The sequence below is a fragment of the Rhincodon typus genome, chromosome 2, assembly GCF_021869965.1.
Source record: "Rhincodon typus isolate 14 chromosome 2, sRhiTyp1.1, whole genome shotgun sequence".
Taxonomy (NCBI): domain Eukaryota; kingdom Metazoa; phylum Chordata; class Chondrichthyes; order Orectolobiformes; family Rhincodontidae; genus Rhincodon; species Rhincodon typus.
This window is the reverse complement of record NC_063333.1, coordinates 48,889,605-48,904,469: the sequence shown is the minus strand read 5'-3', so window position 1 is coordinate 48,904,469 and position 14,865 is coordinate 48,889,605. Positions and strand designations below refer to the sequence as shown.

Genomic DNA, 14,865 nt, shown 5'->3' with positions numbered 1-14,865 from the left:
CAAGAAATACAAAATTCATCAAAATTAAACCAGTCGATTGGTTTTGAAAGAAAGGCTTTTAAATGGAAGATTTTTAACATTTACATTCATCTAAGTTATTCTGTATGATACAGTGCATGTTCAACATTTCAACTGCTCAGCATTTTTGCCTACAGTTAAGCAAGATACCCGTTTTGCCAGATCACAATATAATTTACAGATGAGAAAAGGCATTCACTCCAGCTTATTTCATCGATCGAGAAAGATCGTAAGATCTCCTTTTCATTACAGGATGCCATGATGTGCAGGTGGCAGTGTTGGACTGGGGTGGACAAGATCAGAAATCACACAACACTAGTTTATAGTCCAACAGGTTTATTTGAAAACACAAGCTTTTGGAGCCTGGCTCCCTCTTCAGGTGTTAATGAGAAAGGTGGCATCAGACACAGAATTTATAGATAAAAGATCAAAGGGTCACACAACTGATGAGGATGTATTAAACAAGCCTAAGATGCTGTTAAATTTTTAATCAGTTAGAAGGTTTTAATTGATTAATATGCATATGTAAATCCCCGAATTCCTTTCAAGTCACTGTCCTGAGAGAACTAAAGGTTTCATCAGTCTAAAGAAGAGGTGACATTTTAGGTCAGACAATGCAATGGTGTGAGGCCTTGTTTAGAATCTGTTTTGGTTTGGAGTCAGACTGGTTTTATTTCTAGAGTAGGTATTTATAAAATGACTGTCTATAAATTGTATGTTTTTTGAACAAAATAGAATGTATCTGCAAATATAAATTCACCCATAGATTTACATGTGTGTGTCTGCATGAGAGTCAGGATGATACATGGATTAGAGGGAACTTGCAGTTGATGGAGTTCCTTGCTGTTGCCCCTCTGGATGGTAGGGTTCGGAGATTTTGAAGATACTGGGAAGGCCTAGGAAACAATCCTCAGAAACTCCTGCATTGAGATCCTGGTTATGAGAAAATTGGCTTTGACCAACCACAACAATCTTGTTTTATGCTAGGTATGTCACAGATTGGTTCATGTCCCCATCTCCCCCCAGATTCCCATTCTCATCCCACTTTTTGTCCCCTGGATGTGTTCAAATGATATCTGGGAAAACTGAAGTTTAAGAAATATGTAGTAATTTACTAGATTTAGTCTAGTTCAGGAATATAAAACAATGATTTTTGCACTGGGAGACATGAGAAGGGCTGAATGCCGGTAACGTTACCAAGCTGGATGTAATCAGAATGGATAGGATGCAAGGGTTAAAGTCAGCTCTGAGCTTTACAGGATGCTGCGGTCAAAGACAGTCCAGGTCAGCTAAGGGAGCAGCATGAAAGGGAAGAGAGCTTCTGGAGAGTATTACTATATTTTTACGATGGTTTATTCAGATTATGAAGTGAAAACAGAATATTCAGACAAAAGTAGATAAATATCATTAACAAGAAATCAGAGACTGACATTTACAGAATGTACTTTTCTTCAAAATTGAAGAAATCCAAAATGTACATTGTTTTGTTGCAGTGAACATTTTCAGCTCCCTTCTTCAGAATCTACAGAAGCTACAAAAAACTTCATCTGAACTGGGCACTCAACTCTTCTCCAAAATAACATCCGTGGATAAAATGAAGTAGCCCATATTGTTCAGATGACCGATGGTTTGGTTAGGAGAAGAGAATGATTACCTGTCACTTTTTGACAATCCAACCTTTTCACTTTTATCTCAACTTCCTATTCCTACTTCTCAACTAATATTCAAGTGAACAGGTCTTAAATTTACTTTGCATTTTTATACTCAAAATTGTTGCAACTTTTTTCTGAAAATCATATCTAATAAATTTATTTACATGCCATCTGAGTAATTTCTTAAGGAACTCTATTTAATTTATTGGGTATATTTAATTACATGCTACCATTTCCCTGTCAGTGTGATAGGTGTAGTATACTTTGTACTTTCTTAAAAGCACAGTGTCTTCAGTGGTCGAATATTTCGCTAAGATACCTCCAATATAAAAATGACGACCAATGGTGGTCAATCTGGCCTGTACAGTTGTCCACCAACTTTACATTCAGGTGCCAACAAAAAATTCTCCATAAGCAGAAAAACACATCAGATTTATGTCGCTGAAATTGAAGCTTCAATACAAACTAATTGTCACTCATCATGAGAAGCAATAAACCATGACAACAGATTTACTTTTGGCCATTTACACATCTTAAGTAAATAGTTTAGAAGTATTTACTGGCTTACTTCATATGATTTTGTTCGATAGTCACGAGAATTTAAACTAGCAGCATTCTTAGGACGAATCACTGCAATATATGTATCCTCTGGGTCATTGAGACTGTCCATAGCTGTTTCACTCCATTTGTTTATTTGGAACCAGAGAAACCATGTGCACAGCTTCACCTGTGAACAGAAAACATCATCAATGGTTTAATTTGCCCTTGAAGGGAATCAGTTCATATTTTATGAAAATTACAACTGTTAACATCAACAAATAAGATGATCACTTGTTGGGGTTGTGGGAACTGTGGGAACTTCAAAAAAGCTCAAACATTATTAGGAACCCTATATTTTCTGTAGAAAGCAAATAAAGCAACCCACTTGATTAGAACCCCATGCACTACCTTCAACACCAATGCAGTGGCAGCAGAGCAGATCAGATCATTTAAAGCTGCACTGTAGTTATGCATCCAGGTTCTTTCAACTCGACCCTTCAAATTTGTAACCTGAATCACCACAAAAAACAAGGGAAGCAGATGCATGGGAATGTCACCATCTGAAAGCTCCCCACCAAGGCACACATGATCCTGACTTGGAACTTCACAAACTTCTTCATCACTACTGCACCAACATCCTTGCACTCCCTTCGTAATTGCACTGTGGTTATCTTTACACTCCAATGACTATCATCTTTGCCACCAGGGAGGTAAATAAGTGTCAAACATCAATGCTCATATCCAGGACCAAGTGCTGTAATGCTTGGGGGGAGGTAATGGCCTAGTGGTATTATTGCTAGTCTGTTAATCCAGAAAGCCAGATAATGTTCTTGGGACCTGGGTTTGAATTCCAGATGGTGGAATTTGAATTCAATAAAAATCTGGAATTAAAAGTTTTGCGATGACTATGAATTATCAATTGTCAGAAAAACAAACCATCTGTTCCATCTGTAGGGAAGGAAAACTCCCATCCTTACCTTGTCTGTGACTCTGGGCCCATAGCAATGTAATTGACTTAACTATCCTCTAGGTTGGAAGCCAGCAACACACAAACCCTGAATGAACAGAAAATAAATCCCATAAATGAAAAAAAGAATTTACTGACAAGGTCTTTTCATATGAACTTGCAACTTACAAATTTTTGTTATAACAAAAATGAGAATTCGCAAAGAAAGATAGCACGAGTATTCGTCCAAGCACTGTGCCTGATGAATTGTTGGATACAGATGTCAGAAATGTCCATTTTATTTTGTTCAAAATGCAGCCACAAATTATCAGTTAGATTCATAAAGTTATAGCATTCCTACAGTGCAGACAGAGGTCATTCTGCCCATCGAGTCTGCATCAACCCTCCAAAGGGCATTTCATCGAGACCCATGTCCCTGTAGTTATATGCAACCTGAACCTTGGGAGTTCAGCTCATGAAGTCAATCAATAGAATCACATCTGCATTTTTATTTGTTCCTTGACGGTTTGAGTTATAAACTTTGTGGACCTGAGAATTTGAACTGGGCTCCTTCTTGAAAACCTGCTGCTTAACATTAGTGTTATAACTGAGGCTTTATCTACCAAAATATGATTATGCCAGCAGATTGAAATTTATGGCATTTATATGCATCTTCCAAGCATTCTTTACGCAAGTCTTTGGGAAACAATAAATGTAAATCTAAAGCTTAGATGCAAAGATTTAAATGTAAGGTGATATCACATTTCTAACCTTTAGAGTTCTTATGAAAAGTTATCACCCAGAATTATTAACTAAGGCAAAATACCGTGGATTCTGAAAATCCAAAATAAAAACAGAAAATGTTGGATATACTTGGCAGGTCAAGCAGCATTTGTGATGGAAGAAATAGTTAACATTCAGGTTAAAGATGGCCTTTGAAAGTTTTTGTTAACTGTTTCTCTCTCCACAGATACCGCCTAACTTCAAAGTTGTTTGAACATTTTCTGCTTTTAATTTTAAAAATAAGATATTTGTGTCTCAAAAATCTTGAGTTTTTTTGGGCTAACCACTGGCAAACCACAAATTTAAACAGACAGCAAGCTACTGTTAATTGTGACAGTCAGTGCAAAATATGCATCTTTGATGTTTTTAATATTCTGCAGAGGAAAAGGCAATTCTTTATTATTCCCACTTATATTTAATATAGCAACATTTCCCATTTAATTTTTTTAACAAATCCATCCTTTAGTTTAAGTCACAGGTATCTGATTTTTGCTTCTAAAGTCAAGGAAATCTACTTTGACAGCTTTTCTATGTTTGCCATAGAACCCTTATGCTACAAAAGCATAAAAAAATTACAGTCACTGAGGAAATTTTACAACATGACAGTGAGTGTAGACTTATTTCTGTGTTATATACATTAGCCGAGGCATTCAGCTAGCTTGCCTGACTGGAAATAAAGTTGTCTCCAGATCAGACAGTATCTTTTTATTATCAGTGAGGTAATCACTAACTGGTTGGTTTCAGGTGCTGGGAAGAGAGAAGCATCATCTAATTTACTTCCTGTACCACTCCTGAATTTGCTGCTGTTGACAACAACACCCCAAAGCAAGTAGCACGATTTGTTGTTTCTGGAAACTGCATTGATTCTGATATCACAAATAGCGCAGCTACTCTACTGGTAAGTCTATCCATGCAAACTCATGCCATATGGCAGCACAGTAGCTGAGTGGTTAGTACTGCTGCCTCACAGCACCACGGTCATGGCTTCGATTCCACCCATCTGTGTGGATTTCCTCCAGGTGCTCCGGTTTCCTCCCACAGTCCAAAGATCTGCAGGTTAGATAGATTGGCCATGCGAAATTGCCCACAGTGACCAGGGATGTGCAAACTAGGTGGATTAGCCATGGGAAATGCACGTTACAGGGACAGGATAGGTGGTGGGTCAGGGTCAGATTCTCTTCTGCAGGTCGGTGTGGACTCAATGGGCCAAATAGCCTGCTTCCCCACTGTAGGGATTCTATGATTTTATGACTGGAAAGCTAGTGCAAATGAGTGCAAACATCAGGGAACATAGAAAATGAATTAGCTCTTATATGCTGGGAAATACACGATGAGGCGACCACGGGTTGCCCAACATTAGGGAAAAATAGTATACAAGTGACAAACAAGATGAGTGGGGGATGGCTGCAGGGGTATGGCAGATAGGAGAAAACCACAAGAGGCTGTTGAATGTAGGAGGTGAGTGACTATTTCTTAAGGTGGGAAGGGAAAGAATGGTGGTAGGTAGCCAGTAGGAAGCCAAAGGGATGCAAAACCCAATGGAATTGAGAATGGATGGGAAAGTGAGAGAAAATGGAAGTTAACTGCCAATAGTTGCAGGCCACATTTTCCCCATGGCAACAATTAGGCGAGGAGCCTATAGTGTTTTATGACTTTTGGATTCAAATGAGGACAGATGGTGCAGCAAAAGACCACAAAGGCAATTAACAAAAGAGGAATAGGATTAGCAATATGCGTTAGGTTATTGAGTAACATGTTAACAAACCACATTTAGATGCTTCTTTAAGCAATAAGTCAAAATATATCAGCTAGTTACTTCCAGATTCCATGTCAGTGCGATTCTTCCAAAGGGAACTTGCTCCTAATGACTCTTATGGGATGATGTTGGAAGATCATCAATGCAGAATTGCACTTGTGCAAGCAAGATGTGCAGCATAGAAGGTAAAAGCTTATATGTGAGAAAGACATCCTGGAAGATACAATTCTAAATCACAACAGAAATTAAACAAAGGAGAATGCACCAGTTTGCCAAATAGCACATCCCTTTACCCTTGTCGACTGTCTTGTTGCCTATGCTTATCCAAGATCCAAATTTCAACCTGCAATTCTGTCCACTGAAATAATTAAACAAAAAATGACATTCTCACGAGTTACCACTACAAATTGTATACTCACAATTGATTCTACACAAACTCCCCTATGAATGACTCAGGTTTAACCTGATTTGGATAGCTCGGTATTCAATTTGACAAGCTGAAGTTAAAACTCCACAAATTCGCCATCATAAGGAGCATTTACTTTCATCTTGTGTAACTACTCTGCCTGTTCCTCAGCTTATCTGCTGATGAAACCCTTATTCATACCTTTGCAACTTTCAGAGTTGAATGATCCAATGGGTCTACATGTCAGCGTTCTATTCTTTACAAACTTTAGCTCAAATTAAAATGGGGCACGTATCCAGCTGACGCTAAACTTAGTTATCACCCCTGCCCTTAATTAACCTATGTTGGCTCTCAATCCCCAATATCTCTAGAAATTCAGTTTCATATTTACACTCTACTCATGGCCTTGTCTTCAATAATTCTATTCCACCTCCAATGCTACAGCCTCACATGCTCGAATCTCTCACTTCATCATGCCCTTCATCCAACCACTGGTGATGATGCCTTTAAGCTCTTTCGACTCCACACTGTAGAATCCTCTGAATATCCTCTTTTCTCTGCATTTAAGCTCCTCCTTAAAACTTGCGACCGAGCATTTATTCACTTCTCCACAAAAAAATCGTTGTGTACCCTGCTCATATTGCATCCTTTATGGGCGAGTTAACACACTTTATATTCTAGTCACACCCTGTCTCAAAGCAAAACCCACAAATATCCATTATCCAACAAGATCAAACATTAGAAAACAAGAACTTTGGCTGAATTTGCCTCTTCTCAGTTCAAGGACAAGACAACAGTTTAGGCACTTATCATTCCACAAATATAGAAAATAACTCACAACCCACAACTTCTACCACAGGACAAAGGCAGCTGACACACAGGAATACCACCACCCGCAAGCTTCCCACAATTTAGACTTGATCCTAACTGAGAATTCTGTCGCCATTCCTCTATTGTTGCTGGATCAAAATATCACAGTGGCTCAGGGGTTAGCACTGCTGGCTCATAACACCACGGACCCGAGTTCAATTCCATCCTCATGCAACCGTGTGGAGTTTGAATATTCTCCATGTCTGCATGGGTTTCCTCCAAGTACTCCAGTTTCCTCCCACAGTCCAAAGATGTGCAGGTTAGATGGATTGGCCATGCTAAATTGCCCCATAGTGTCCAGGGATGTGAAGGCTTGGTGAATTGGCCACTGGAAATGTAGGCTTACAGGGATAGGGTGGGAGGGGAATGGGTATTGGTGGGACGCTCTTTGGATGGTCGGTATGGACATGCTGGGCCGAATGGCCTACTTCCACACTATGATTCTAACCGCACGTGTACCAACAGCATAAGAACACTAAAAAAGATCACGGAGGTAGCTCACGACTACCATCTCAAGGGCAATTCTGGGAAAGACAATAAAAATTCACCCAGCCAATTAAATTCACATTCTACAAATAATTTTTTTAAAATTCTCTCATTGTTCCGAAACAAAATGATTTTTTCACTTGACTCTGAATACAGTCTGTTGATATTTCACATGAAGCAGAACTTTAACCAGATCTCAAGCTTCCTTTCACAACATGCCTCTGTGCCTTGTTCTACGTGAAAACACAACAATGGTACTACATATCCCACGGAGAATCTCAAAACTCCAGACCCCTCAGAAAAATGTGCGTACTTTTCATCATTTACCTTCTTACAAACTTTTCTTCAAAAGATCTCCTAGCACGCTTAGCTGAGCATACAAGTTTCTCTAAATTTTCATCGCTCAAATTTATAACACTAGCAATTAGACTCATAGCGCTCCTCTGCATGAACTCCAGTACTCAAGGGCCTCTCAAGTGTGATCAGTGGTGTGATCCGACAAGAGCGTTACACACTTGAATGACGGCTTCCTCTGACTTGCATTCTATCACTTTGGCATTGTCAAATGCGGCTTTGTATCAGCTGAAAGTACTGTTTAACAAGTCTATTTCAACTTCTTGATCTTTTATTTGCATTCAACCTTATTGTGATTGCCATTTCTATATTCTTTTCAACACTTTGTAATTTCAGAGCTGTCTATTCCAAATTCACTGACTCCCACTTTGGTTTGATCTGGAATTTGATTAGTACACATTCAGCAGGTAAATCAAAGTCATTTTCATTATAGCCCTTGTTATATTTAGTTATTTTATGCAACATTACAATATTTTTAAAGACATTTACAAATGAGCCTTGTTGCAATCTGCACTGAAGTGCCAAGGCACATGTTCATCACAATAGGCACATACATGATATACATTTGCTTTATTTCCCACCGGCCTCTTTATTTAAATGACTGATTGACAATACAAGTATCTTGCTTGTATTGCCAAGATCTCATACTTTTAAGGCATTCAAATTTTTCTTTTCAGAACAGAATAAATGGGAGTAGCACGAGGCCATTCAAACTTTGAGTATGCTTCACCATTCAATATAACAGCTGCTGATTTTTTCCACTGTTGCCTGTTGCACCTTCACATTTCAGGCCCTGGATAAACTAACAGAACAAATATCATACTGATTACAACAAGGTCAGCCAGGTGGACCTCAATGAGTTCCCTGATTGGGGCTGTTAATCTGAACCAATAAGGGAGCCCTGGATGACAGATGAAAAACAGTCTGTCAGACTTCTTGTCCACTTGGAGAACTAGCGCTGAGGAAACTGGACTAGTATCAAGGATATCCCACTTGTAAACAAAAGGGTCACTTTTGTTGATAGGATACCATCCTTTGTGGAATGAGAATAAAGCATGTTCCTGCAGGAACTTGCTTCCAACAATCTGATTTGAGTAGAGGTAAGCATTTCTGGTGTCATGCTATGATTTGAGAAGTTTGAATCATTCAACCCTGCCATTGAAGACTGGGTCCTGTATGTGGAAAGGATGGGTTATTTTTTCCAGGCAGATGAAAAGCAATGGGTAATTCTCCTGAAAGCTTGTGGACCTGCAGCTTTTTCACCTCCCTCCAAACTATGGGCAATTTAGCATGGCTAATCCACCTAAATCCCACATCTTTGGACTCTGGGAGGAAACCGGAGCACCCGGAGGAAATCCGTGCAGACACGGGGAGAACGTGCAAGCTCATTAAACATTAATGCCTCTGCCACCAGAAGAATGAATTTCTCCCAAGGCACTCCAGGCACAAGAGGAAAGCTCCTGTGTGTTACATGCTGCACGTTTCCGACTGAGAGTTGGGGGTAGCTGACCTGGTGCTAAAACACCCCAGGAGGGACTACAAAAGAAAACAACCAGCCTGACTCTGAGGGGGAAGAAATTTAGTGATTGTAACAACGTTAGTCAGACATTCTGACATGGAGCTGGCTCGGAGGGAACCGGACCACTGTCAGGACTTTCCATATGTAAATAAAAGGGTGATTTGGTGACAGCATACTGGCCTCTGGAGTTATTTCAAATGTTTACTACTTTCACCCTTGCAAAGCAAAAGTTTGCCTTAATCTAGTAATCTTTATGATTTCAGGATATCCTAAACTGCTTCTGAAACATGATCACTAATGCAGGGAATTGTTGCACCTAAATTGCACTGTGGAAAGTTCCACAGCCACTGATTCGGTTTTTCTGGTTCAGAGATGTATTTTAGCCAGGATACTGGGAGAAATCTCTGCTCTTTGAAAACAGCCAGGGATCTCATATCTGCCTAAATTCAGAATATGGATTGAGTACAAATGTCAAAAAAGAATAGAAGGAACACATTAGTAGAAAGTAGACAGAAAAATGAAGTGGATGATGCCATAATGGAATAAGCAAAAACGTCTATTTCGGACAATGACAGAGGATGGGAGATGCAATGCCAAACACAGAAGAAGAATGGAGATATCCAGCGGAGGATGAAACATCTTTATTTCAAGAAAACCCAAGCTTGGAATGAGGGGGAAAGAATAGTAAGATGCAACTTCTGTCTATTTTCCTCTATCTCAGAGACCTGTGCAATAAGTAAAGAGCTTGGGGGAGAAGAAATACAGGCCTTTGAAAGGTGGATGCTAAGAAGTATTTGAAAATTCCATGAGACAATTTTAAGTAGCACTTAAAATTGCAACAGCAAAGAGAACTCCCAAAAACAACATCCAGAAAGTGTCAGCTGCGAAAAACATTTAAAGGGAAAAATGGTGGGCAGTTAAGACAGGTTGAATCAGGTATAATCAACAATGGACATCACAGGGCAGTTGGAACAGGCTGTGGTGGAAGTGTCCAGACAGTGCAAAACAGACACATACAGCATACCATAACAGCATATCTCATTGCAGTAGCAGCTGGCAACAGTAGAGAGGGCAGACAGAGCTTAACAACTCACATCTCCATTTACATACGTGTCTGTGCAACTAAGCACTCCCTTAATCCAGACTGATTTAAATACAGTATGTGCTTAAGTATCCGGAATGGGCCTAGAACATCATATCCTTACATTCCAACAAAAGGCTTTTGCTCAATTTGACATTAACTTGAAATGGAAAGATGCATTTCCTCCCACCTCCTCCCAATAAATAACTTCACCAAATCGACCAACACTGGTGGTCTATATGAAGGTGATCACATTATAACTGCCTAGAATTCTAGTGTTATTTTCTTCAATGTGCTGTACTGGATTAAGGTTATTTCTGAAATAGAAAGAAACAAACGTGAACAAAAGTGCAACGTTCTTTCAATTCAGATTGGCAGAAAACACTTTCACTGTCTTTTCATAATTTTCCTTTCCTCACTTCACTGATTTACATACCCATGCAAGTATTACAACTCCCACTCCCCACCCCTCACAACCGCTAACTGTTTAAATCGTTGAAGAGGATCAAAGTGTAGAATTGGTGTTGTCCGCCGAGGCCTGAAATTCAACTCCCCCGCCCGCAATCGCAGTTCCACTGGAGGAGCTGCAGTCCCCGACTGACAGGCCATTAGTCGTTCCAAATATTAACCTCTGCCGAGCAAGTCGAAATAAGATGGGGTGAGGGAAGAAAAGAGACAGACAGAAAGAGAGAGAGGGGAGGGGGGAGTGGGAGGGAACGTCACACACTGTCGGTAATACAGTTGTGAACATACCGAGAACTCACCGACTTTACCGTCCTTGTTCCCCGAGCAGCCCCAACATGGTAACGGCATCCGCTTCTCACCGCCTGGCCTCCGATCTCCAGCGCATGCGCGGCCGCAGCGATATGGAATATGAGGAGGCGAACCTACCCTTCCGAGTCAAAGAGCTTTTTTCCTCCCATCCCTCCCCTGCCGTACCCCCAACACAGTGGGAGGGGCTGGGGAATACTTCCGGGTCAGAGGTCTGGGCTTTTGTTTTCACGCAGTCGGGGTTGAAGCGGGGGAAGATCGTCTGGCGATGTGTGCAGGGTAACATTGACTCACCTCCCCCTTCACCCCACCCTGGATCCTGCTGCCCCTTCCTGGGGGAACGTGGGGGGGGGGGGGAGGGAAAGAAAGGAAGGAAGGAGGTGGGGGTGCGAATCACGCCGGGGAGGGTGAGCGGTGTATTTTCGGTTGAGAGATCCTGCCTTTGGATGCCGGTTGTTGGGGTCGTGTTGGCACTTTGGTCGGGGCCTCTCAAGTCTGGGCCGAGTGCCGGTTCGGTGATGCTCGGTCTCGGCCCGCTTCCAGCTGCCTCTGAAATTCTCTGTTTGTCGGGCCGGCAGTGCCGCTAAACGGCGACAGCTGGTTCTAGCTCCAAAAAGAGAGTAATGCCAGAGTCCAGCCGGCAAACACACTTTAAACCCCCCTCGTTTAATAACTGTTCCACAGAATATATTGAAGCTGAACGTTAACTGGGAGGAAGTTCCTACTTAGTGACGATATTATTCTATTGCTTTGGATTGTTCTGCCGTCTGAAAGAATTGTGGAGCTGATTAACGTTTCTTATTTTTTGACAGCAGAATGAAGTGGACAAGGTGCTGGACCTGGCATGTTTGGTATTTTGCTTGCGCAGTCGTGTTTTTTGATTACGGAGGTTAACCCTGTGATTACTGTGACTATATATTCGACTAAGGTTTAATCCTGTAGTGACTGTTAACATTATAATCTTGGAGGATCAAGTGCAAGTTATTTCACTTTGCCTAACTGTGTAGAATCAAATGGATACTCATGTTTAATTTTGTTTTGAACAAAGATTAGCATAAGCAAAGAATTAATGTCAACAAAGTGTCTTCACTTATGCTTGTAATTGAGGAATTCAATCTCTGATCCTTCATCCAAAGTGATAGATGAACTTTAAAAGAGATGACAGTTAGAATGTAGCCATTTCTTAAAGTGTGAAATGTTAAATGAAATAACTGAAATTTGGAATTTGATATTACAACTACTTTTGCTAATTTAACATGGGGATAGTATAATGAAGCCACATAAACTAATAAGGTAACTAATGACTGAAAATGGGCTAATGTAAAATCTAACATGAATGGCATGGCAAACAAAATTCTTTATGTAGTAAGTGCATTGAAAGTAAGTGGATGATGCCCTAATCTGGATGCCAGTGCAACTATGGGTGAATCTGAAAGATTTCTCAATGTTGTGGCCCATGTTAGGATTTTTTTTTAGTTCAGCAAGATGTGTTTGTGGAGATATCAAGTGTTCTGAGGACCTTTGAACTTAGATTCAGCACTGAAAACAGGAAAATATCACCGAGACTTCTCTTGAGTCCTATTACAATGTACATGACTTAGTGGCCCTCCCTCCCCAAAACCCTGTCTGCATGCCGCTTTAAACTATGCAATCTTGAGCTACCATACAGGGATCACAACCATTAGGTTGAGGATGAATTCTCAAGGATTGAGCTTTGACCAACCAGTTGGAATGTTATTCCTTGAACCTAATTGTCTGAAACAAATTTAAATTTTGCATGGTAAACCCAATGCAGCAAAGGGAAACATACACTCCAATTGGTTAATAAAAACTTTGGGGTGTCAATTTTTGATTACACTGAGTGGCAAACACTTAGTGGACTTCAGAAGAATCTATTGCAATGTTCTTTCCACTCCAATAGTTGGCTCAAAATGTTGTTGGTTGATAGTTCCAAACAATGTGTAACTCTTTTGTTTCATACTGGAACATCTTCCTTCCTATTTGCTTGTCTTTCTCGCCAGTAAATTCATATTTAATATTTAACATACTTGGGCCAAAATGCAAGGATGAATGGCATGATGCCCTGGGACTGGGTTGCAGTTTAATCTTGTACTTTGATAGAATTACAATATACTGGTGGTAGCTGCCCTGCTAGTGGATGATTTGTACAGATAGTGCAAAAAAATGTTGGATATGTCTGTTCTGGTGAATAATTTATTTGCTTCCCCTAGCAGAATACTGATGTGCTTCTCTACAGGAAAGAGTTTAACAAATGTGGTAAAGGCTTTCAGAAAGGAAAATGTTTTCAAAAGAATAGGTTTTAGATTTCCAGTAAGGTTGCTTTATGATCCCTTGGTCACCGGGTTTCAAGCTGAGACTATGGAACATTTGTATTCTGCTCCCCCTCCCAAAAAAAAATTCCGACTACCTGCTCTGGGGCAGGCTCAATTGTCTTGGATAGCTGTGTCACTCATTCTTACTAAATATTGTCAGTATTGGAAGAAAAAGGACTTTGGTTCATGAACATTTTGTTGACTTGAATGTGACATGGTTATCAAAATTGCACAACCTCTTTCACCTTAATTTCTTTCTATAGAATTTTTCGAGGTACCAATATTGAGTGCCCGAGCAAGGTGGGGTATTTAGCAGGATTGCAGACTTTAGTAAAATACAAATAAGGATTTTATTTAAACCACAGGCTGGGATGGATATATTCTTGATCAGTAGGGGAATCGAGGGTGACGGGGAAAAGGGTGTGATGATCCTATTGAATGGCAGAGCAGACATGCGCGGCCAAATGGCCTACTCTTGTTGCTATTTCTAATGGGCTCCTACTTGATTGAGCAGGGCTTTTAAGCTTCTGGATATGATCAGTTATGATCCATCATGAAATTAAGCTCAAAACTTTTTCAAATGAAAGTTCTCCATTTTTACTTTTATATGTTGCTTCTACAGTCTTAATGACTGCAAGAAAAATTGTAATATGTAAAAATCCGAGAGGAGAAGCTTTGTCCTGACACAGCTGCTGCAATTTTTAAATTTCTACAGTTGAGTTGGTTTTCAGGTTATGTTGTGAATATTGTTTGTGTAAAAGATCAAAATTTGTTTAAACTTCTGAGGAATAACATTTTGAATGATGGCAACCAGCTTGATGCTTGATTATATTTTGACGATGTTTTGGTGTGTGGATGCATTTTAACTTTATAATGTACCTAGTGCAGAAGTAGTTTTTAAGTTATTTATATAAAATAGTAAGCAGAATGGTGCAGAATGAGCTGTTGCTTGGCCTGGACTATTCCATTTCAGTCTTCAAGGGTTGCGTAAGAGCAGCTGATCTGATCTCTCCAGACAGTTATAAATTGTTGAAAATTTTAGTTCGCTTATCTGAATCTTTTAATTAAATTGGATGTGAACTCTTTTGCAGACATCTCCTCATCTTGGATCATTTAGTAGTAAGAATGATGTTGGGCTCTTCTAAAAATAAAAATTAGCTGCGCTGATGCAACCTTATGGTCTAGCTCAACATTTCAGTTAAGCTGAGATAAGGGTGCTGAGATGAGAATTCTCCTTGTTTGAAATGACATCATCACAGCTGGGCAGAAGAAAGAGATGCTGTATAGTGGGTGGGTTAGAAGAGAAGAACTTCGAAGGGATGGCAGTTTGCAAAGCTACAACAGGGTTTC

At 40.0% G+C, this 14,865-nt stretch overlaps 1 protein-coding gene across 1 annotated transcript in view; it reads right to left on the bottom strand.

Moving 5' to 3' along the window:
• Window positions 1-11,369, bottom strand: part of LOC125485389 (krev interaction trapped protein 1-like) — a 35,617-nt gene extending 24,248 nt beyond the window's left edge. The window contains exons 1-2 of the mRNA XM_048607945.1: window positions 11,176-11,369; window positions 2,239-2,397 (exon numbers count right to left, since the gene is read on the bottom strand). Coding sequence (XP_048463902.1) covers window positions 2,239-2,340 — 102 coding nt within the window. The 5' untranslated portion in view covers window positions 2,341-2,397; window positions 11,176-11,369. The remainder of the gene's footprint in view (window positions 1-2,238; window positions 2,398-11,175) is intronic.
• Window positions 11,370-14,865: the final 3,496 nt, after the last annotated feature.